Genomic DNA, 24,668 nt, shown 5'->3' with positions numbered 1-24,668 from the left:
TTGCACTTTTATTTCTCCTTAGGAAGCCTACTCTGTAGCAAGACAATTCAACATGATCCCACCAGTCTGTGAACAAGCTGAGTACCATCTTTTCCAGAGAGAGAAAGTGGAGGTTCAGTTACCAGAGCTCTACCATAAAATAGGTAATCTTCACAATCAAATTTACTGGTTATTCTTAACAACAGGATGATCAGTGATGCAGAAAAAAAAAATGTTACTGAAATGCTTTCCTAACTGTTCCTAATTAACCTAGGGGTTGTCAGCACTATGCATTCCAGAGACTGGAAGAATCAAAAGCGCCTGTATGTAACCTCCAGGGTATCACTCATGAAAGCCAAGCAGAGCTGTAAATTGTGACTGGTGTACAAGCTGTACTCAGTAGGTGTTCAAAAAATGCATATAGAATGAAGGGAAGAAACAGTGAATAAACGTGTTTTTCATAGGGTAGTTGCTCTAGCCAAGAATGCATCTCTGAGTGGATTATGACTGCCTTTCCTAAAAATTATGGATTTATACATCTATATCTCCTACTTTGCCTAGAGCTGAGTCAGAATGGGAATTCAAGAACGGCTGACAAGCCAGGGACACATGTTTTTGTAGGTAGACATAATGACAAAGAGAGGGAAAAAATATATACACAACATGTACACGAGAATTTTGGACATCAGAAAAACTTAAGTAAGCCACATTTTCAGACGTACTTATTAAAACAGCTTCCAGAGATAATTTTCTTCATAAGAAACGGGGGTTTACACGAGTGGGAAAATGCTGGGTAAGGAAAAAAGGATAAAAAAGTTCAACAACAGCAGTAACAATGGTGGTTATTGCTATCACTGCGTGTTCACTGTGCAGGGGGCATTGTGCTCCTGCTTTGCACCAGGCACTATTAAGGCACTGAGTGAACAAGCGAAGAGCTGGATTTCTGTGCAAGCAAAAGTGTTTATCTCTGAGTGTAAAAAGAAACATAAATTTTGGTCATCCGAAAACTATGGATAAGCCACATTTTCAGGCTTGATTATATGGCCTGTTCCCCATAACCAGCAGTGCACGTTTGATAGGTTTATAAACATGAAGCACGATTTGTAGATGCCTAAAGTGTAATGGAAAGATTTATGCTGATATTAGCTCATGTATCTGGCCAGTTTTCCCCACAACTAACCAAGTCCTTTCTAAACACCTCGACACTTTTTTTTTTTTTTTTTTTTTTTAATTTATTTTTGGTTGTGTTGTGTCTTCGTTTCTGTGAGGGCTTTCACTAGTTGTGGCAAGCGGGGGCCACTCTTCATCGCGGTGCGCGGGCCTCTCACTATCGTGGCCTCTCTTGTTGCGGAGCACAGGCTCCAGACGCGCAGGCTCAGTAGTTGTGGCTCACGGGCCTAGTTGCTCCGCGGCATGTGGGATCTTCCCAGACCAGGGCTCAAACCCGTGTCCCCTGCATTAGCAGGCAGACTCTCAACCACTGCACCACCAGGGAAGCCCACCCCGACACTTTTGATCCCAGTTTGCAGAAGTAACTTTTTAAGGTTTTTTCTTCTGTAGGTGTCGGAGCGATGACATGGTCTCCACTGGCCTGTGGCATCATCTCAGGAAAATATGGAAACGGGGTGCCTGAAAGCTCCAGGGCTTCACTGAAGGTATTTTCCTCCACCTCTAGGAAGGAGTCTGGGGATAGGAGCAAGGGAAAAAAGGAGATTGAACAGAACAGCTCTGCAGCAGCCTGTGGCTCCCTGGCTCAGGCCGAGTGTGGCCTTGGGCTGGCCCTGGCCGGCTCCCCAAGCCCTCTGGAGGTCTCTACTTCTGGTCAGCCATCAGTGCAGAAAGTTCTCCTCCTCTGGGGACTGGGGGAGATGCCCAATGACCTGGTTGGATTTGTAGACTCGAATTCCTACACTTATTCTTATATTCAAGAAGGCATTTCATTCCTCCTTTGAAACTTAGGAAACGTAAAATCCCTTTTCTATATAAGCGGATCTAATTTTACTTTTCTTGACAAAACAAAATTTAAGCCATAGAGGTTTAATCCACATGTGGCAAACAGGTTGTAGTTGAATAGGTTTGAGGTCGGTTCACGTTTTTTAATATGTGAGGATGGGGACTAAGGAGGGAGGGTTTGGGAAGCAGATACAGAACCAAGCCTCTGTCACAGGGGCTCAGGGCTGGCATTTGCAGAGATCAACTCTGGCTGTTCAGTCTTGCAGCTTAATTTCTTCTCTGAAGCATAAAGATATTTAAGATCATTGACATAAAGTTACCTCCATTCAGAAGATCTTGATGGTTAATTTACTGGAGAGTACTCCAAAATCTCTCCTTGTTAATAATAACATGTCTTTTTTAAAACTTGAGAGAATGTGTAATAACATTAGAATCACAAATTACTCTGTAATGCCTAGGGAGAGAACATAGGCATTTTCAAAATTCACACATGCCAAAGGCCCCAAAGAGGAAGCAGAAGTCTGACACAGCCTCTTATCTCCATCAGCACAAAATCAGCACAAGGACAACTCAAGTTAAGCCCAAACCAGCAACCCTTTAATCAGTGTGGCTGGAACCACCGTGTGCTTCCCTAATCAGGACCTTCTCCAGACTCTAGGTCTATCACTTTTCTTTCTGCTGTACCAGTTGACCTATTAGCTTGTTTGTTCTCTAAGATAATACAACATAAATATTTCCTAAAACATGGTGACATGGTCCTGCTTCTAGTTTTGCATTATTACACTAATTATCCTAGAATATTATATATGGTCTTGTTTCTGAAAAATGGAAGGTTTTGAATAAGTCAGCAAAGAAAAACGAAAAGCATCTTAGGAAAGAAGGGATAAAAGGTGGATGGCAAGAAAAGAGTGAAGAAAGAAAAGCATTGAAAATTGTGATTTTGCTGAACACCTACTATGTGCCAAGCACCGGGCTAAGTGTTTTTATTCATCTCCTTTTTTCCTCGCAAAGATAAATGGATACAGATGGCTTTTAGCCAGTTGTAGCCAAGCATGTTGTCTTACATTCTTTCAGAGACTTTCTGAAAAACTCAGAGTGCTTCCATATATACCAGGTGTTTGTTCCAGACTATCGTTATAAGAGAGTAAACCTTTTCCAGACGCAGAAACTGAGCACAAAGAGATTAGATAACAATCCAAGAGCATAAACTCATAATAGAAAAAGTTAATAGTAGAATCCAGGTCTCCTGGCTCTCAGTGCATCGCCCTAAAGGCATTTTTGTTTCCCTTCAAACTCAGGTTTTTAGAGGAGGAAGAAGTAGGTACTACACTGTATTTGGAGTATATGACTGGCTGATCTCCATCACTGTTTGAGAAAAGCTTACAAACAGCTGAAAAGCTTTTAAAAATGCACTAACGAAAGGAGGAAAAAAAAAAAAAAAGGAGATGCAAAATATTTGAAGGTGACTAAGCCCAAAAATATTTCTGTTGTTGACTTTTCAGCATCTATTGAAACATCCTTAGCAATAAATAAGGACTCTCAACAGGTGAAAGGCAGCCAGTCACAAAGCACGCTTCTTTAGAGCTCCGCAGACCCTCAAAGCTTCTTAATTCATCAGTCCAAGTGCTTTCTGGACTAATATATGTACACTTAGAGAAGCCACTTGAGTAGAGTAACTAAAGCAAAAAATACTACTACTACTAATTATATACATATATATATATATTTCAACCTTAAGATTGAATGAGAATTCTAATAGTAAAAACATTTTTTAAAAAGTAAAGACCTAGGCAAATAGATAAATAAGATGGCAACTTTCACCTTCCCCCAAAATAGAATAAATGATTGGTATTTCACACTGGCTGTTTTAAGTTACACCAATAAAATAAGGATGCTAATACTTTGTTTCTGCTATAAATATTGAACTAGATTTGAAGGATAAACTAACTGAGTGTGAAAAAACACCTATCTTTTAGAAAGTAGTACTGCCCAGGGGGTTTTCTGGGAGGCTGCATCTGGCCCACCACTGTTACAAAGACTTCTAAATCAGTGTCATCAGCACTGACTCACCGCTGAGCTGAACACCACTACTTCTTCGTGTCTATCAGACATCTCCACGTGGCTGTCCCATGGGCATCTGTCATGCCTAATGGAATCTGTCCTCACTCCCCAGAATCTACTCTTCCTTCTCATTTAACAATGCCTCCACCCATCCATCTGGTCATCCCAGTCAGAAGCCAAGGCATTATCTCAGGCTGCCTCTTCTCCTCCCTCAGTCTTATCCAGCGGGGCACCACCTCCTCCAGTCCACATCCTGACTCTCTGTGGCCCATTCCTTGTACCACCCTTGTTCAGATCTTCATCATTGCTTACTTGGTTTGCTGCATTAACTTCCCATCTGGACTCTCTGATTCCCCCCTCCCTTTTTCAGCTACCCACCAATTTTCTATTATCTATCTCAATTATGTAACCAATTATCTTTCTAAAAGATTAATCTGACTATATCATAACCCTGCTTAAAATCCTTTAATGACTTCCCAATCACTGATTATAGGACAAAACCTAAAACCCACAGAAAAAGCATTCAAGGAAATACTCTTGAACCCGTTTTTCGTTCTTGTCTTTCCCCAAATCATATTACTTCATTTTTCACCCAAATGCACTGTACTCTTTTTTGCCTCCCAAAAACGCCCTTCTTTACATCCTGCTGTGGAAGCTCTCCTCATCTCTAAAGACAAATCTTGGTTGTCTTCACTCTGTGAAACCTGTCCTCACTTTATAAAACTCCGTTTTTGGTACTTTCTTCTGTCATTCCATAAACACTTCTTACAGTCTTAGAATCCTCTGGCTACAAGCAATAGAATGCAATTCGACCTAATTTAATCAAAGAAGGGAACGCATAGACAGACACTCCCTGGGAAGGATGGAGTGGGATGGCCTCAGGGGTGACTCCATCCATAGATTTGCACATCGTCAGGACTCTCCATCTCCTCTATTTCTCCCTGCATGTGAGTGTCATTTTCTTCTACTATAAGTGGGTCTTCTCCACAAGGCCAAGAGCAGGAATGCTGGTGACTGCAGGCTTACATCCTTAAAGTCATGTAACCTGAGAGAAAAGAGACTTTTTCTTTATCAGCTTCAGTCCAGAGAAGACTGGCCAAGCTTGGGTCATGTGCCAACCTGTTAAACCAATGACAGTGGCCCAAAGGATAAGGTGCTGTGACCAGCTCACGTCATGCACCTATGGTGACCTATTTCCCATAAAGAGGCAGTAAAAACAAGGCTTCTGAGGAAATCATTGAGGGGGCAATCCAACTAAAAACAACACTTCTCAAGTTACCAGACAATGATTTGTGAGTACCTATAGGACAGAAACTGAAACTCACGTTAACTCATCACAGAGCCTGGCACATGCTAGGTACTCAATAAATGGTTCTTGAATGACTGCAGTGAGCCATAACTGAGGATCAACAAAGTCTGATCAAGAGACCAGGCGAGCAGCTTTTAAATAGAAATTTAAATAGAAATGAAAAGTGCAATAAAATTTATGGACAGCTCTTCCCTACTGTTGGGAAAATACCTTATAGAAAAATCATAAAAATATGTACCCTTATGTTAAAGGTAAACAGGAAACATGCAAACTTACGTAGATCAAAGTGGGTGGAGAGGGGCAGTCCAAGTACTCCAGGTGTTTACATTAAGAAACTAAGGATATTGCACATTATGGTACAATTTCAGAAGGAAATTTTTTAGCTCCAGCATTTTACCTAGAGATTTTCACCTCAGTAGTGAAGACTTTGCTGCTCTTTTGAGCCAAAGACTTCGATGTTTAGATAGAAATAGTCAATGATCTTGATTGCTAAATTATTCTAGACAAGGCCCAGTAATGAAATGTGACTGATTCTGTCCATGGCTTTATAGTTGCTGCCTGAGTTCTATCTAGCATTAACTAACAGGCAACTGGGGGATTTGGAGCTGATCTCACAGACTATTCCCACCCTGTTATGGCTACCCGTAATGTGGGTGTCACACAGATAATGGTCACAGCAATAGGAGATGGCAAAGAAACAGGCTTTAGGAAAATTTAAAGAATTTTGTGACATGTATAAAAGTAATAGCCCACTAATCTGTGGAGAAAAGCTCATTCAATTGTTCCTTTGGCAAATATTTACTGAGTGTCTACTCAGTGCCGGGCCCTGTGCTGAGGGCTGAGGATACAGGGACAGTCTCAATGTAACTCAGGGACTTATTGGAGACAGACATAAGTAGGGGTGAATTATGAAACCATGTGGAATCCACAAGCACTGTGGAAGCACGCAGGGCTGCCAGCTGAGTTGTACTTCTTTAAGGAGGAAGTGTCTGTGCTCAATCTGAAAAATTGAAGAGATCTATCTTAACCCTGTGGAGCCCTGGTTTCTCAGATCCCTTCCTCACCACCATATTGGCTGAGCCCCTCCTCTGGGCCAACCACTGTGTCAAGACTGGAGATGTTGAGATGAACGAGAAGCCATCCCTGCCTTCCACTTACTTAGAAAGAACAATCAACATGTAATCAAACCACTGCAGGAATATGATTAAGCAAGTGGAATGGAAGATGAAATTTCATCTTCTGATTCGTGGATTACTGCCCACAGTCAACAAGTTAGGTTTATTATTGCATACAACCACACCCACCACCAACCTTCTTACTAAAAACACTGGTTCACTTCCATATTTAATTAACATTTTAGTTAAGCCTCATCTCCTCCCTATGCTAACATTTTCCCACTTGTAAAGCAGTTAATGTATTTCCGAAACACATTTGTTTCCTTTGGTATGAGGAAAGCAGTAGAAATACTATGCATCTACTTTTTAAAAACCCTAACCTGCTTATGTTTTCCAGTGATTAGAGTGAGATTTATGTTGAGGGTGGGAAGAAAGGTACTCAGTAAATGAATGTTTAGTATTTGTTACTTTTAGAAATCTTCCTGAAGATTGATGAATCAATTAGTCTTTATGTGTGTGGTATATGTTGAAACCTCAGGAACTCTCCCTAGTTCTAATAAAAAGCAGTTGTTCAAGAAGCATTTGGCTATTGGTTTTCAACTGTGGTTTTTTTTTTTTTCGTTTGAATAACATTCAGAGATACTCGTCCTCTGAAAAATGTTATGAAACTGAAGTGAGGACCGGTGATGTTTTCCCCTTGAGGACAGCAGGAGTAAGTTCAGGGGCTCTCCGATGTGCCCAGCATGCTGCCAGGGAAGGCTGCTGGGCCCCCGTCACAGTGCTCATTGCACCTAACTGTCCACCTCATCACCTCTGGCGCCAGCCGTCATCTCTGGAGAGATGCTCAAGGCCACACTTCCTCCTGGAAGAAGCTAAGGTCTCCGGAGCCGAGACTGGGAAAACTCTTGGCCATGTCTCTAAGCAAACTTCATGTGAGGAGCCAGGCCATAAGCCTCTGAGATCTAGGAGGAGAACAGAACTGGGGCTGCTTGTCCTTTTTTCTTTTCATATCTGCAAAATCATTCCAAAAATCATCATAAAACATAATGCGGTTTTTTTCTTTGGAAATACTGTCTTAGAATGATGAAAAATATACTTAAAAAAAAACAAAAGCCAGCAGCCCATTGAAATCATATGGGTGGAGATTTTGTGATGATTGCCCAGCTTTCCACTGCCTTTGGGAAGGTAAAGGTCTGTGGTGGTAATTATGTCACAAACGCATGCAATGGAGAAAGTTCACGTTGCCACACAGGGAGATGGTTTTTATTATTGTCACTACAACAGACTAACCGATTCTTACAAATATTCTTTTCCTTTGGGTGTTGCTGCATAGTGCTAGCTTTGTACGTAGGAGTCTGTTGTTCCTCATTTCATAGTAAGAGCAGAACCTTCTGAAAAATAGGGCATTGAGAAATTCTAAAATATTCTTTTCCTTATATGTAGGAAATCAGGCTCACTTCATAGTCTACATCAGGGTCAGTCTCTTCTCATAGGTTTTAAAGATTAGCTTCTCATTTACCTTTTTAAGTTCCCTTGCCTTTTTAAGTTTCAAACGTTATACAGAAGGTAATACACGTTTGGGAAAGTGTTTATCCACTTTAAAACTTGAAAATGGGACTTCTCTGGTGGTCCAGTGGTTAAGACTCTGCACCTCCACTAAAGGGGGCACGGGTTCCATCGCTGGTCGGGGAAGTTCCAAATGCCTCGCGGTGTGACTTTAAAATGTACTCGGTACCTATCAATCACACCATTCACATCTGCTTCTAGGAAGGAGCAGAGAAAGCTAACAATAAAACACTATTACAAGAATACTGAAGAGACTAGGAGTAAATTGAAGGCAAGAGGGAGAAAGATAGTTACAGCAGGAAATGTAAGATAATGACTTCCTTTGAGAAGAAAGCTTGGCACCCAACTTTCTTGACAAAAAGGAAACATAATAGACCCTGGTGAAATGTAAATGCCTTTTTTCCCCTACATTCTAAGGGCTATTGCAGTAAGAAACATCATGTCCAGATGGGATCTAATTGATTATATGTTAGGATTTTAACAACTTTTGTGCATGTCGATGGATCTGAATGGTGAGTTTTAGTCAAAATCAATGTCTTGAACCAGTAAACAAGGAAGGAGACCGTGGGGAACATGTCCTTGCATGAAGACATAGGCATCCTTGTCACCATCAAACAGAAAGGTCAGAGCCAAGAAGATTCAGGAATTCACCACGAGGCTCTTATATTTTATTGAATTAACAATCTTTGCATCAAACCCTTACCAGACATTAATATTTAAATGTTCTTCTTATCTCTAGTGCTACCAGTGGTTGAAGGAAAGGATTGTGAGTGAAGAAGGGAGAAAACAGCAAAACAAGCTGAAAGACCTTTCCCCGATTGCGGAGCGTCTGGGATGCACGCTACCTCAGCTAGCCGTGGGTGAGAAAGTCACTTGGGAGGGGAAGCCCTGCTGGATCACGGAAAATGAAATCATTCTCTATTGTTGATCCACATCTCTTGCATGATAACATACCTATTGCAGGGGCAGATGATCTCTGAAGCATAGACTCCTGGTTAATACTATCTAAAACGATAGATAGTATTAGATAGGTTTTTCAGAGTTCCCTAGAGTAGTTCCACATGCTGAAACACTTTTCTTCCTTCTCCTTTCCCTTGATAACACAGTTTAAACAAGAACACGTCAGTGAAAACGCACACATTCTCACAGTGTCAAGGGTGAGCACCCCTGAGCTGTGTAGTGACATCCATTGCTTCTGGCTCAATTTTCCATCCCCGTCGAAGGTAAGGCGGGGTTGGTGAGAGGCTGAGGAGCAGGGCTGCAACCGTGGCCAAGGCTACTGCCACACGGAAGGCCTATCCCACGGGAGCAGCGTCACCGCAAAACTTCCAGAGCCACGAAAATGGCTCTTCCGACATTGTGGAGTCAGTGAAAGGTCACGGTCATGGGTAACAATTGAAAGCCACGTTGCACCAGAACCGTCCTGTAGAAATATAATGTGCACCATGCGTTTAATCTTTAAATTTCCAGTGGCCATATTAAAATAGTAAAATGGAAATAGGTGAAATTGATTTTTAAATGGATTTTATTTAACCCAATATAGCCAACATATTATCATTTTTAACATGGAATAAATATAAAAAGTTACTGAGATATGTCACACTCTATTTTTCATACTAAGTCTTCAAAATCCAGAGTGTATTTTACACCTACAGCACATGTCAATTCAGGCTAAACACATCTCCCGGGTTCAATAGCCACAAGTGGCTAGAGACTAGGGATTAGACAGAAAAGCATTTAAACTTTCAGTTCCCTTGCTGGAGAGTATCTGCCAGGCTCTGTGATAAGCTCTTTAACGCTCATCTTCCTGTCTCCTGAATCGTGGGTCCCACGAGGTGTATACTAATCCTAGCCCTATCTTACAGATGTTAATGGAGTTTTGCTACTATTATCTCCACTTTACAAACGAAGAAGAGGCTGAAGAGAAAAGAATTCATGTGGTAGCTATGAGAAAAGAATAAAATGGGTATAGAGTCTAGAAAAAACTCCTAAGGATTAAGAAATAGCAGGAATTGGGACAAATCAGATACAGTGAGCCAATGAGATAAAAAGCTCAAGATAAGTTCTACGCAAATAAAATAAAAGAATATTTGTTAGATGCTTGACTCTTCTGAGGCTGGAAGGCAGGAAAATGGTAGCTGCAGTTAATAGTCACAGAAAGATGGAAACGCGAGACGATTTTAGGAGGGAAATACCAGTTACCTAAGTATATGTGTAACTTGCTGTAATCCTTTCTTCCAAAAAACAAAAAAACAAAGATTATATTTAATGTGATTAGTTAGCATTGCTACAGCTTTAATGAGCCCAGTAAAAGGTATTAGCTGTCGACCATCAGCAAGTTATTTAACCTGATTATCAATTTTCTCATCTGTAAAATGGGTATAGGAGTATATATCTTACAAACTTGTTGAGCAAGAGGAAATTATGTATGTAAAGAAAAGAGTAGGTGCTCAGTAACTGGTGAAGATGAGGATGAAGGTGATGATGTTTTGCAAAGAACCAGACACACCCTCTGCTGGAACTCTGTCCACTCCTAGCCGCCATATATGGTCAGAGGCACAAGCACAAAGAGAGACACATATTCTTAAACCATAGCCATAAATACGATCTTCAGGTGGTAACATGAAAGCAAGTATTGAATCTAGCTGTGAAAGAGATAGAAGAACACTGTCTCTCTAAAGAGAAAATCTTTACAACATTTAGACTTTCACTGGATGTCAGATGTACATGACTCTTTACAGAGTCTGAGTTTAAATTAAAACATGCTTTGTTTCTCCTTTTCCTCCCTCTGTGCCCCCAGGTGTCTTTCTCGCCTGTCATTTTTTTCTTTTCTTTGTAAACAGGTAGTTTTGTTTTTAACCACAGAACTCTCAAACCAAGAGGGACATTATTTCCAGGCATATTACCTTTGATCTGCTAGAAGCGTGTCGGGGGAGGGGAGATCCTCTGGCAGGAAACAAACTACTTGAACCCAACTGTGGGCTGGTGCCCGTGTCTCACGCCTGCACAGGAGCCAGCATTCACACCTTGCTCATAGACACTCTGGATGCGCCTGTGGGGGACACTTGAGTAGATGCTAATTATCTGGAATCATCTACGTTACCTCTAGCACTGGCCAGCTCTGCCCAGTGGGTTCTCCTACATGGTCCAGCAGCCCGTGGGGGAAGCATCAGGTAGTTTACGGGCAATAATTTTCTCAGCGCCCTGCTTTGCCCTCAGAACTTCCACTAGTGCCAAAAAAGAGTTCTAAGTGCAAAGTAGGAAATCAGGCAGCCAAAAAAAAAGAAAACAGAAAGAAAGAAAAAGCCCAGGGTCACCTGGCTTGTTGCCTTCATAGAGCATTATTTTTCCCACGTGGAAGGATTTAGTGATTGCCTTAAAAGGTCTGAGCGTGGTAACAGCTTAACAGTATCAGTTGGCAGCACGGCCTGACCAAACGGGGGCAGAAGAAGAGGTGTTAAGGGATGTTCATCAATCATCCATGTCTCCGTTTATTCAACAAACATCTAATGAGCATCTACTATGTGCAGGTGCTGGGCTGGGTGCTGAGCATCCAACTGCAAATAACGCACATCTCACAGTCTGGTGGGCAAGTCAAGAAATTAACAGATAATTTTAATACAGTGTGAGAGTAAAATAATTGAGAAGGGCAGGGTGGGCCGGGGTAAGGGGGGGGGGGGTTTGGAAGTAAAATGTAGGAGCTCCCAACCCAGCCTGGGACTCAGGGAAGGACTTTAGGAGAAGGCAGTGCCCACGAGGAATCCCAGATGATGAGTAGATATCAGTGAGGCAAAGGAAGGGAGGAGGCAAAGGGACATTACAGACCCAGGGGACTGCTTGAGCCAAGGGCTTGGGGAGGAGAAACACAGCATGATATTTGGGGATGGAGAGGATTTACAAATAGTGCTGCTGGAGCACTAAGTTCAAGGCAGGGAGTGAGGAGACCGGAAGCTGGCGTGGAGGGCTTTCTAGTAAGGTTTGTCAGGGTGAGAAGTGCGAGCTTCACCTCACAGGACCAGGATCCCGTCAGGCACACGCTGAAGAATGTTTAGCAGGCAAGTGACTTGAACAGATTTGTATCTGGAGAAGCTAGTGCTGGATGTGTGCGGGGTAGGCAGGGACAGTCCAAACAAGAAGTAGGAAAACCAGTTGTGCAGGAGAGACGGTGAGGGCCTGAGGGAGGGAAGTGGACAGTTGAACCAGAGCAGTGATTCTCCAAGTGTGTTCCCATATCCACACACTGGAATACTATTCAGCAATAAAAGAAATGATTTACTGACCCATGCTATAACATGGATGAACCGCACAGACATTATGCTAAGTGAAAGAAGTCAGACACAAAAGACGTACTCCATGATTCCATTTAGGTGAAATGTCCAGAAATAATAAATCCATAGGGGCACAAAGTAGATGAGTGGTTTCCTTGGGTTGGGGGTAGAAATGGGATTAACTGTAAATGGGTATGAAGGATCTTATTGGGATGATGGGAATGTTCTAAAACTGGATTTTAAATGGTGATGATTGCACACATGATAAATTTATGAAAAATTATTGAAGTGTACACCTAAAATGGGTACATTTTACCTCAATAAAGTTGTTTTAAAAAAAAGAGTCCCTGTACCGGCAGCATCAGCATCACCTGGGAACTTGTCAGAAATCTGAGGGCAGATCCTCAGGCCCCACTCCAGACTTTCTGGGTCAGAAACTCGAGGTGAAGCACTGAGTAATCAATGTTTCACAGGCCCTCCGGGTGACTGAGGCATGCTAAAACTTGAGAACTACTGGATTAGAGAAATATTTAGGAAGGACGATCAACTAGATGACAATTAAAAGGGAATGTGGGATCAGAAAAGGACAGTGCCCAAGGATAACTCCCAGGTTTCTGGTTTGGGAGGCCAAGTTGCTGGTGATGCCACCAAATGAGATTGGTAACCCAAGAGGGACAGGCTTAGTTAAGTAGCAAGAAGGTCCCAGTGTCTGTGGGGCATCTAGCAGGGACATCCAGCAGACACTGCATCCCTGGGCCTAAAGCAGTATCTAGTTCCAGGCAGCTACAAACTGAAAAGTCTACTTGAACCACAGGGAGTTTCCTGGGGACCCTGGCTTCTGACATGGTGAGAAGGGGACTGGGACGTGACGGGGACGCAGGGAGTCTCAACTGGCCTTTTACACGCTTAAGAAGAGGAGAAGGGTAGGGTGGCAGCTACACAGGTATGAAGGGCCTGAGGAGGCTTATTTTAGAATGGGAGAAATTTGATTATGCCTTCTTGATAAAGAGAAAGAGGATAGTAAGAAATCAAACATCCAGGAGAGCAAGAGAGGGAGAGAAATAATGGATGAATCAAATCCAAGAAAAGGCAAAAGGAATGGGACCAGGGCAGAGTTTGTCTTTGAACAGACAGCACCCCATAGCCTCTGAAACTGGAGTATGTGTGTGTGTACTTGTGTCCATAGGTGGGTGGGAAATTAAGGAATATGCTACCTGAGGGACTCAATTTACTACATAAAGTAGGAGGCTAGGTCATCTGCTGAGAGGGAGGAGGCCTGGGTTGAAGAGAGGGTTTAAGGGTAGAGGTTGCTAGAGGCAGAGGAGGGGTGAAGGGTTTGAGGGCTGGTGAGAGAGATGGTCTCTCCAGAATGAATCTCACGTCAGGAAGAAAGGGAGGTCCAGAGAGGGCTGACAGGTCAGTGGAAACAAAGGACCCAGATACCCAGAGTCTACAAGGACTGTACGTAACAGATGAGGGGAAAGTGAGAGCATGAATGAGGTGGAAAAGACAGATGGAAACAGGAATCCAGACGTTCGCCCATGAGCAGTGTCAGGCGTCTTGAGGAACAAGACAGTGTTCCTGGGCTGGGCAGCTAGACTGGATGCCCCAGTTGTGCGGCAGAGGAGCCCTAAGCCCACAGTTCACGTGCACGGATTCTACCAAGTCCTCCACACAACAGGGGTTGCTGCTGTGGTTTTTAATCCTGGAGCATGCTGTCCATCCTCCCCCAAAGTTAATATGTTTTGGTGGCGACAACGGCAGCTACAAATGGTGTTTGCAAACTCATCAACAGTCAGAAGTGCTTTGACTACCTGACCCACTGCTCTCTCTTCCCAGCGTGGTGCCTGAGAAACGAGGGTGTGAGTTCCGTGCTCCTGGGATCATCCACTCCTGAACAACTCATTGAAAACCTCGGTGCCATTCAGGCAAGTACTGCAGCCCTTTCCAACCAACTCCAGGGAATTTCCTGGTGCCTTTGAAGATGCCCCCAGGCAGTGTCCCGTCTCCCCAACTCTGTCCTTCATTGTGTCACAGCTGAGTTGCATGAAAGCCCCTAATATAGGGAATAGGCTACCTGTTCCTAGATAGGGGAAGAAGGGAAATGGGGACAAAGGCAAAAGAAGCAACAGAACTTTCACAGTATGTGGATCCAGGGATGTCCTCTTCTGATTAACAGGCAGTCTCCTCCGGGCTCATTTCTCAGGATGGCTTGTGTCTGTGGGACAGTGTATTCTATGACCCAAGCAATGTTACACCTGACGACTGGGTTCCCAGGTCGAACCACACAAGCCTGCCTAATAACCAGCTTGAAATGTAGTAGCCATAGGACAATATCCACTCATCATGTATTTACTTTTTTTTCCCACAAATATTTATTGCCAATCTACAGTGTGCCAAGCCCCTCCTTTCTGCTCTCCTAGCATCCTGGATCCCTCTCCCCATCACAGCACTTACGATAACGTAGTATAATCGCCTGTCTCCCTTGAGGTCAGAGACTTGTGCCTTTCTTGCTTCTCCACTGATTTTCCAGTTCCTAGACTCTATGGCCGTTAGTCAACACTCAAGAAACACCTATCGAAGGAATGAATGTTTGCCACTTTTCAGACAAATAGGCTCCGAATTCCAGGATCACATCTCCCTAACAGCAATTTCAGGGGCGCCCACCCCCACCCCCTCCCCTGCAGGGATTGCTGGGCCTGGAGGGAGCCTGCAGCTGTACCTGGGAAGCCGGTAAGGCAGCAGGCGGGGAAGTGGGAGAGAGATGCTCCTGGGAGTTCTGAGGAGAGGGTGGGGGTTGGTGGCTGTGGTGAGCGTCCCCTGCCCCCAAAGGTCACATCTCAGTCCTGAGCCCGCCCCACTCTCAGCCCAGCCAGAGGCCGCAGGAACGAGCCTGTCCGCAGCTCTTGCCGTAGCTGTATCACCTGCCCAAACAGAAGTGCCTCACGGCTTCTCCCCTGTCCATCTGTCCCCGAAACCAGCACTTAGCCCTGTTACCTCTCCCAGAAGGAAGTAGATGGAGGTGGGGACAAGCTTGATTAAACTTAAAACTTTTAAAAATCCTTTTAAAGAATAGCCTCGAATATGCTGGGAGATAAACGGTGCAGACCTCCTTCTCTACCGTCACCTTTCTTAGGGCTGTGCAGCTGGGTAATCATCTCTGCCTCTCAGCTTCTGAGAACTCCTCCCGGATTGTGGGGTTCCCTGTCCCTGCTTGGGGAATGCTCCCTCTTAAGAAAGCCTCCCCACCTTCTCTTATTTTCACTTGTGCTCTGGGAACAGATAAAGGCTCCACAATGACGAGGAGGAAACAGGAACAGTCTATACACAAAAGAACTGAAATGCAACCCAGTGATTTCAATTCCACTAAGACTTATTGAGTACTTATTCTGTGTCTGGCACCATGCTAGGCAGAGAGTGTTCCGAGATAAGCACAGGACGGTGCCCTCAAGAGCTCACGGGCTGCCTGAGAAAGAGGGAATTAAGGTTCACTGTATCCTGTGGTTCATTCAGGAGATCTTTGAGAGCTTACTCTGTACCCAGCACTGGGGACACCACAGGAAACCAAAAAGATATTACCCAACCTTCAAGGTGCTTACATTCCAGTGGCAGAGGCACATAATAAAGAAACATATAAAATAATTTCAAGTGAGAAGGTTTACTAAGTAAATAAAGATGGTATTGTAATAGATACTAACTGGGAAATGAGTGAACCCACTTTAGATAATGTCCTTGCCAAAAGCCCCTCTGGGATGTATTCTGAAGCCCGGAAGTGGAGGACACAGCATGTGAAAAGCCCTGGAAGGAGCAGACACACAGAAGAGCAGTGCAAAGGCCCTGAGACGCAGACGCACTTGGCTTTTTCCAGGAAGCACCAGCCTAAGGCGAATGTGGTCAACATGCAGTGAGCCATAAAGGATGGTGGGCGTGGGCAGGGGACAGGTCACATGGAACACTAGAGAAGTCAGAATTTTGTTCTACTCACAGCAAATCCTTTGGAGGGTTTTAAGAGGAGGGACACACTGTTATTTGAATTTTTAAAGATTGCTTTGGCTGTTGTGTGAAAAGCAGAATGAAGAAAGGCAAGGACAGGTTGTCTGGGTGACAGGTGATGGTGGCTTGGACTAGCGAGGATGGTGGCCATGAAGGTCAAGGAGTCCATAGGTTTTGGAAAGAGAGGCATGACTTGCAGATGGCTTGGCAAGAAAAGGGAGGAGCCAAGGATTCCTGTCATGCTAATATAGAGTGATCACTGCCACTCCAAGGGGGAACTCATACTGCCTGGGATAGTAAAAAAAAAAAAAAAAAAAAAAAAGAGGTAGCTCTTGGGCTGTGGGAATACTCCAGGTAGCCAAAGATAACATTTCAGAGGAAAACTGAGGCAGTCATCTTCCCAAAGCACTTCCTCCCTAGCAAGGCTCTGGCTGGTAGCAGGATGGGGCTTCCATGCTCTAAGGGTAAGAGAAAAGGGATGTTGTCCAAGCAGGGAGGCTGCTACCAGGAGGGTTTACCTTCCCTTTTCCCTTTCTACTCCGCCTCCCGTGAGCCCAGCGCCAAAGATTCCACCCTTGGCAAGCTGTAACTGGGCCCCTTGATGTGGTGAGAGTAGATTGTGTGGCTGGGGGCTCCCTGCAGCGGTTGGTGGGACTGGATAGAAAGAGTGCAGTGCCAGCAGCTATAAGGAAGCGAAGTTTCTAACGGGCAAAGGAAGGCAGCTGCTCCAAGGAATGAATGGGCCTAAGGTGAGCATCAACTGGAGGGGCATTTATAAATCAGAGCCTCAAGAGATGAGAGACTGGAGAGAAGCCACAGCTGCAGGCAGCCCATCACCTGCACAGGTCCCCATCCTCCAGCCTTAAAGCCCTTCCGAGGCTCCCCACCGTCCACTCAGGAAAGTCCAGGCTCCTCAGCAGTCGGGCCTTCCCAGCCACGGCTCATCTCCCCTCCCCCACCTTCCCCGGGATCCTAATCCCCAGAGTCGTGGTCCTCCTCCTTCAAAGTGTCCACCACCCCAGGCTGGCCAAATCCGGCTCCATCCCCAAGGTCCATCTTGACAGTGAGCCGGTCCTGGGAGAGCTTCCCTAATGCCTGCCAGCCGGCAGCGCTGGCCAGACCTCCCCTCACCCGCCAATTACTGCAGTCAGGATACTACTACGCCTGCAGTTTGCTAGCTCATGGATGTTCGTGTGACCTGCAGGGACGAAAATGTTTTAAAACAGTTGCCAACATTAAAAAATTGGGCAACTTTTCACATAAAATTCTTAATGTATGGCTTGTCTTGAACATTTAGGTCTTGTAACACTATATTTTTTTTCATGTTTTATGGTACTTTTATGGTTTCATTTTTCTAATGTTTAGATCTCTTTTCTTATTGGTGTAGTGAATGAAGAATTTTTTTCCTCACATGGCTAACCCACTATATTCTAGACACAAAACTTCCAACCAACTTCTAGATTTGAGTCTCAGTGTTGCAGTCTCACATTTAAATAGCACAGTAGCTTAGATCCTCTGATGCTCCAAGGCTAGTGGGAAACCAAATCTGCTTTAGCTTCATTCGGAGAGGAAAATGTTACCAGACCAGTGAGGAAGGAGCTCTACTACCCTGCCAAACCCTGAGGCTTCTGGGGAGAGCATATGAGTGGAGACAAGGTCACGCTGGCCAACATGACTGCAGCAGAGGAAGGGTGAGGTGGAAACCTCAGAATCAGTCATCATGAATGTATTTCACCACAGACTCCACACAGGCTCAGACTATTCCTGCAAGAAGCCTGCCTCTGTCCCTTGTCTTATGGTGTAATATGTGCCCTTGGCCCACTTCTTGCAATAAATGCTAGCTGGCCCTAGATGATCTCATCCTTCCCCAGGGCTTCAATGAGCATGACCGTGCAAATGACTTGCAAATTCTCAACTCCAGTCCTTCTACTACCACTAAGCTCCACAGCTGTACTTCTGGCTGCCTGCACGTCACTTCTACATGGGATCCCAAAGGCACCTTCACCTCAACATATCCTACCCCAAACTTAGGCTCCAAACTTCTCCTCCTGTGGTCTCTCAATAATTAATTACCTACACCAGTATCTTCCTAGTCACCCAGTCTTGAGATCACCATCAGCCTCCAAAATGTCTCTCCGAGGCACTCTCCTTTTCTCCTCCACCGCCACTGTCTAGTTAAGGCTCTTAGTGTCTGGCTAGGACTGCAATAAATTTCTAACATCTGTGTCCCCTTTTAATCTCCTTCCAACTCTTCCCTCAAAATACCTCCAGGTGTCTGATGGGGTCACTCCCAGCTGAGAAGTCCTGAGAGGTTCCCCACCACCTACAGCATAAAGTCCCAACTCCAAAAAATGGCATTCAAGGCCTTCCGCTGTTTACCTGAACCTCCCTTTTCCCTACTCCCACCATCCCCACCCCTCCCCCACTCGCTCTACACTTGTATCACCCCGTTTCACAGACTTTTCACTTCTTCATGCGATTGCATCTACCTGGGATGCCTGTTAACCTGTGGCCATCCTTCACCAGGGTTGTGTCCACCAGCTGGACTGAATCTCTCCTTAGTCTCTAGACCTGTGCTATCCACTACTGTAGCCTCTGGCCACCTGTGGCTATTAAAGCTAATCCAAATGGAGATGCGCTCCAAGTGTAAAATGTACCCTGGATTTCAAAGATTTAGTACTTAAAAACATGTAAAGCATCTAATAATATTCTATACTGACTACATGTTCAAATGATGTTTCGAATATAATGGAGTAAAACATGTATTAATTTCACCTGCTTCTTTCCACTTTCATTACTGTGGCCAGTAGAAAATCTAAAATTACATATATGGCTCTCATTTTATTTCTGTTGGACAGAGCTGCTCTAGATATTCTATATTTCTATGAGCCTTCATTTACTCAGTCCACCAATAATTATGAGCACCTACTATGGGCCAAGTACTCTTACAGGCTCTGGAGATGCAGTGTGAACAAAACAAGGTCCCTGACCTTAGGGAGCTTCCTGTCTGCTGGGGAGGTAGCATTCTGGTGGTGGTTTATAAGTGTATCCATTTCTAGATGACTTTGCTTAATATTGAGCACAAAGAACAAGTACCAAGTACTAACCACATCCTTTGTCCTTATCATGCTCTCAGGTTCTCCCAAAGATGACATCACACGTGGTAAATGAGATCGATAACATATTGCGCAACAAGCCCTACAGCAAAAAGGACTATAGATCATAAGGCAATGCATGAGCCGCAGGAGCTGCATGGGTAAAGCAGCAGTCTATACAGGTACAGAACGGTGTTACTAGCCAGTGTTCTGAATCACTTAGCAGCCCACTGCTCAACCTCTAGTGTCCCCGGATTCTGAGGTGTCTGCTGTCGCTACCACTGTGCACCTGAATTATGAACACATCTGAAAACTCACAACCAGGAAAATCCATTCTATTTTCTTATCTGGGACTGCAGTCACCTATTCTTACATTGCTCTGTACATCTCATGTTTATGCAAAGGGAAGCATGTGGTGGGGGAAAGACATATTACCTTCAGGCATTTAGTAATTTAAAGAAGGTTGTACAGATATATTTTTTCAAATGAACAACATCCACAGATGCAACGTGGATTGCATCAGGAAGAGTAGGCTCTGTTTACTCAGAAGTCTTGCTTGAAAAATCAGCTGAAACAATTTTACATTTTTTTTTTTTCTATTTTCACATTCATGTTAGTAAGAGTTGTTTTCACTTGTCATTCAACAGAAGTGAAATGCCTAGGTATTTGCTTTCGTTACCTTTTAAATATTTAGTGTTGCTTGGCCTCAAAAATGGCCCTGTATAGCAATTCCTCCAAGGTGGTCTAGTAGGATTCTAATAATGTTATGTCCATTTACATGGAGAGATGGTAAAAGGATGAAGACCCTAGTCTTTAACCAGAGACAGTCTGGTTAATTTATGAAAGGGAGAATTACACTACTATGGAAGCCTAGCTTTTGAATAAAATGTATCTGCAATGAAGTGTTCATTTTTACCTACATTTTCCTAAAACCTGCTTTATACTTTTGACTGCTTGTAGGCACAGCTTCTGCAAGTTTAAATATTTGAGCTTTAAAAATAAATATACACATGCTCAGTTTTGTAAGTAAATCTGTAAAATACCCAGAAAGGCAAATGTTTGCTGTTTAATTAGCACTGGGATTTTACATGCTTGGTGTTTTTGAGAAGTTATTAACATGAAAGGGAATCATGGGCTTCGAGAAAAATGCTGTCACTACTCAGCATATGCTGGGTGAAGTAACTTGCCCAAAGAAAAGTAAATGTTAAAGAACTTCCTAATTCCATAATCACACTATGTGCTTTAAACTATATGCATGAAAGTTCTTTGCATGGATTAATGGGGCCTAGCCTTGTGGCACTCAGAAGTTGAGGTATATCCCGCCCTGCCACTATTGGCTACCTACTCTCATGAATATATCACTTGAGAAAAACTGACAGTATACTGCGTGTACCTGTAAGGAGGGAGAAAACTTTTTTCCCCACTTTTAAGGTGTATGTAGAGGGGGGAGGGTCCTCTATCTCTATTTGGACACCTGAGCATGTACGAAATTCTAATTTAATTTTCTGGCCAACAGGACCCCATGTAGAAACCACTGAGACTTACAGAAGAAATGTACTATCAGCTTAAAATGCTATTTTCTGCCATCATTTCCAGATATGTATTTCATGATTAAGTTCTCAATCTTAAAATGTTAGTGTGAAGTACCAACAAATTTTCTTTTTGAGTACTATTACCTGTATTCTAATAGGGAAACAGTGCGTTTTTTACCCAAGAGTATCAGATTAATGATGGAAATGGATCATTTTTCAGTTGTTCATTGTGCATTCAATCAATCCAGTGAACTACTGTATGCATAAATGAGCTGAAGTTGTCTAATTGGAACTGCAGTTTATTTGCTTAGAGTAATAAAAGCATTTGTGCATTTAATCTCACAATTAGTTTTTATCTGATCTATCATTATAAGGCTATATATATATCATTATAGGAGATACACACACACACACACACACACACACACACCCATCTTCATAAAACAGGCAGTAACAATCACTTAAATAAAAATAATGTTGGCAGGTAAGCTGCACTGAGTGATACCTAACAGAAATAGCTTTACCAAAAGATTTAAATTGCAACCCAAACTTTTTTTCTCTTGTTAATGGAGAAAATGATTAGCAACTAAAGATATTTCTCCTTGGGTTTTAGAAATGTTCTGTACTAAGGTTAAAGCTTCTCAAACTCATTTAAAAGAACCTGCAAATTAAAATCAAATACCAACATTGCTTGGCCATGGGAACACCTAGTTTTATATACAAATCATCTGCCATGGTAAATATACTAGATAAATACATTTCACAGTTCTATCCTTAAGAAAAATTTCCATGCACTCTCATTTTCTTTTCTTTTCTGGAAAGAATTTCCTTGGCAGAGAACATACCATTCCAAAGGGTAACCTGGGTGGCAGCCAGCCACATACTGAAACCTCAGCCAAGGGAAATGAAAACTAGAAGCCCTGTGCCTGGCTTCCCACTTTAAGAACTGCCACTTCATCTTCATCCGTAGTGTGCACCAAGGGTCACCGGACAGATGTCAGGGCTTCAAGGGGCCTTCGCCATCTTTGAGACCACCCCACTCCCTGCAAATGAGGAACCCAGGCCTGAAGAGATTAAAAGGACTCGCCCAAACTCATACTGCAAGTTGATGGCAGAACCAGGCCTAGAACCCAAGTATTTTGTGTTCCAGTCCGGTGCTCTTTTAGGGATGATTTTTTTAGCTTTAAAGCTTTATGAAAAAGTAAGTGTGTGTGATTTTTTAAGTTAAAAAAACTTGGATAGGAATCCAAATTCAGGATCAGTTAAGAAGAAGGAAAGGTCAAAGAAATGCAATGAAAACTCATGAAGGCCAATGAGAAGTTCATCTCTAACCACCTCCATGAAAATCAAACCAGCCACCCAAAAGACCCTCCTAATCTTCAATGAATCCCCCTACTTGGGAGTCCAAGGAGGTGGGAGATAACCCCTTACAGCCCTTACAAGCATTTGATCAGTAACTACAAAAATGTGCATTTACATGCGTGGGAAATTAAAATAATGGTTAACGTGAAATAATGAAATAAAGATGATATACTTAATCACATGGTTCTTATAAAGAAGTCTAGGGAAAATATAAATTTTACAAAGCAAAACTTAATGATACTCAATAAGCAAGACCTTTTGGGAATTCCCTGGTGGTCCAGCCGTTAGGACTCTGTGCTTTCACTGCTGAGGGCGCGGGTTCAATCCCTGGTCAGGGAACTAAGATCCCACAAGCCGTGCGGTGTGACCAAAAAAAGAAAAAACTTAGCAAGACCTTTCATAAGAATTTTGGGTATAAATCCAACCTCCACATTTGTTAACTTCAAACTTGCTTCAAATTATTCTATCCAAGTTAGAATAATATACCATATAGGTCAACCAGTAGATTTTTACTGGCTAAGAATAATTTCAACCCAAGTATTAAGTTATAAATGAAATTGTAACTTATCACAAGGGGTGTAAAAACAGGAATTAAATCACTTTGAATCCCAATTACAGCAAAACCCCTTTTACTTTACTGGTGTTGGATAAGAGGTATTTTTAAGATAAAAATTCTCCAGCAGGCTTTTACTAACTAAGCCAGATCCAGCACATCATAATTCTTTGCACTGCACAGTCTTTCTAGGTGACACGGAGAGTCACGGAGCTCTCACCTAGAGAGCTGGGGAAAAGGTTCCACAGCTCCTAAGAGTAAAGCACTGGTACAGTAAATCCTTAGTGAAAACTGCAGAACCATCAGAATATGTCTTATAAACTTATACGCCGGAATTTATCTGACAGTATAGAAAGTTAGAAACTATTATTAGGATTAAAAACAAAAAGTGCCATAGGAAAATTTCAGGACCAAAACCAAATTTTGCTTCCTCACTTTTCTACAAATTATTCAGTTTATTAACTCAAGAGGCACTCTATTAAGAACGTCACACTGATGCCCCTATTTCGCCACCCCATCTCAGGTATACTGTATTATAAGAATTTTTTTCCCATCTATACAGGCACTGCCATCTAGTGGCAATTTTTTACCTGCAAGTTAAAAATTACAGGTAAAAAATTACTTGACCCAGCTCTGGTAACAAACAGAAGACACTGATGGTTTATCAAATAGTCATTTTGTCAAATAAGCAAGCGCAACTGGTACAAACGCCACGCCACCAAACTACTAACCAGTTATTAATCAACAGAAAAAAAAAGTTAAAACATAATAAACTTCTTATGTGCTACACTAACTACTGTGCAGGGTCTTTCTTCTGACTTCCCCATTAACCTCATATTACCCAGTGGTGGCACATGGATAACAATGTACCAAAGAAAAGTAAAGAACTGCAGACTTCTAAAAGCAATGATGAAATCTAATCCTCAGTTGAAGATAATGATGATCTGGGTCACTAGGCAAACGTACTCCTGGCCCATCTTCACTCCAGGTTCTTAGATGTGACTTCCCAAAACATCCAACAGCATGGAAGTGGAAGATGGACTCCTGGTGAATATCTTTCTATAGTTATAAATGGTGAATATTATTTGCAACATTCACCTTAAATTTAGAAGTGGAAACCAAACATTAAAGTTAAGATTAGCAATTGGGAATATATTTCCTTTAAGATATTGTTTGTAGAAAAGTACTGGATGTGGTCAAAAGCTGACAGGAATTATCACCTGTGAGTCCATAACCTTTTAAGTGATGTAGGTTCAAGAAGAGCTTCCCAAACTTTTTCAAATCATGGAACATAGAAAAAAATAATTACCTGTAAACACACTGGTTAAAAAATGCAAGAGACTGCTCTTGGCTGGACCCACAAGGTCTAAAGAGATCAATATTTTGTTTACAATTGATAGGAACCTGTGGACTAAAGGGTCAAATTTACAAAAGTCCTCATGGAAAAATGCTGACCAGCACCAAAACCACTGTAATTTCTTGGAGAGTTCTTAGAATTCCAGAACTAAGATCACAAAAATTACTTTGGTCTTTTACACATCAATATTCAGGAAAGAGGTTCTCTTATTGAACATTCCTCCAGTGATGTGAGACCCTGGTCAAGAGAAAACAATGATTCCATTCTCTTAATAGGTCAAACCAACATGGTAGGGTCAAGCTAACCTCCCTGGACATCCAGCACCAAAGCTATAGAGCTGAACAGTGTGTACTTTAATAACTGCATAGGACAACTCTCATATGCCTAGGCACTATTTTTAGATTATTACCTTGGCTGCCTTTCTTCCTTTAAAAAAAAAAAAGAACAACTTTTCCACAAGTTTCTCTTCTCCAAGTTGGAGAAACTAATGTTTTAACTTTGAGTTATTTCAAATCACAAATTCAG

At 42.7% G+C, this 24,668-nt stretch overlaps 1 protein-coding gene across 5 annotated transcripts in view; it reads left to right on the top strand.

Annotated features, from left to right (window-relative positions):
• Nucleotides 1–21,216, top strand: part of KCNAB1 (potassium voltage-gated channel subfamily A regulatory beta subunit 1) — a 419,545-nt gene extending 398,329 nt beyond the window's left edge. For all 5 annotated transcript variants that reach the window (XM_082394420.1, XM_082394418.1, XM_082394419.1 and 2 more), the window contains exons 10-14: nucleotides 23–143; nucleotides 1,540–1,634; nucleotides 8,723–8,843; nucleotides 14,091–14,179; nucleotides 19,381–21,216. In XM_082394420.1, coding sequence (XP_082250546.1) covers nucleotides 23–143; nucleotides 1,540–1,634; nucleotides 8,723–8,843; nucleotides 14,091–14,179; nucleotides 19,381–19,470 — 516 coding nt within the window. In that variant the 3' untranslated portion in view covers nucleotides 19,471–21,216. The remainder of the gene's footprint in view (nucleotides 1–22; nucleotides 144–1,539; nucleotides 1,635–8,722; nucleotides 8,844–14,090; nucleotides 14,180–19,380) is intronic.
• The last annotated feature ends 3,452 nt before the right edge of the window (nucleotides 21,217–24,668 follow it).

Source organism: Balaenoptera borealis (assembly GCF_965194805.1).
Source record: "Balaenoptera borealis genome assembly, chromosome: 5".
NCBI lineage: Eukaryota > Metazoa > Chordata > Mammalia > Artiodactyla > Balaenopteridae > Balaenoptera > Balaenoptera borealis.
The sequence above is the reverse complement of the archived record's forward strand: the minus strand, read 5'-3'. Positions and strand labels throughout refer to the sequence as shown.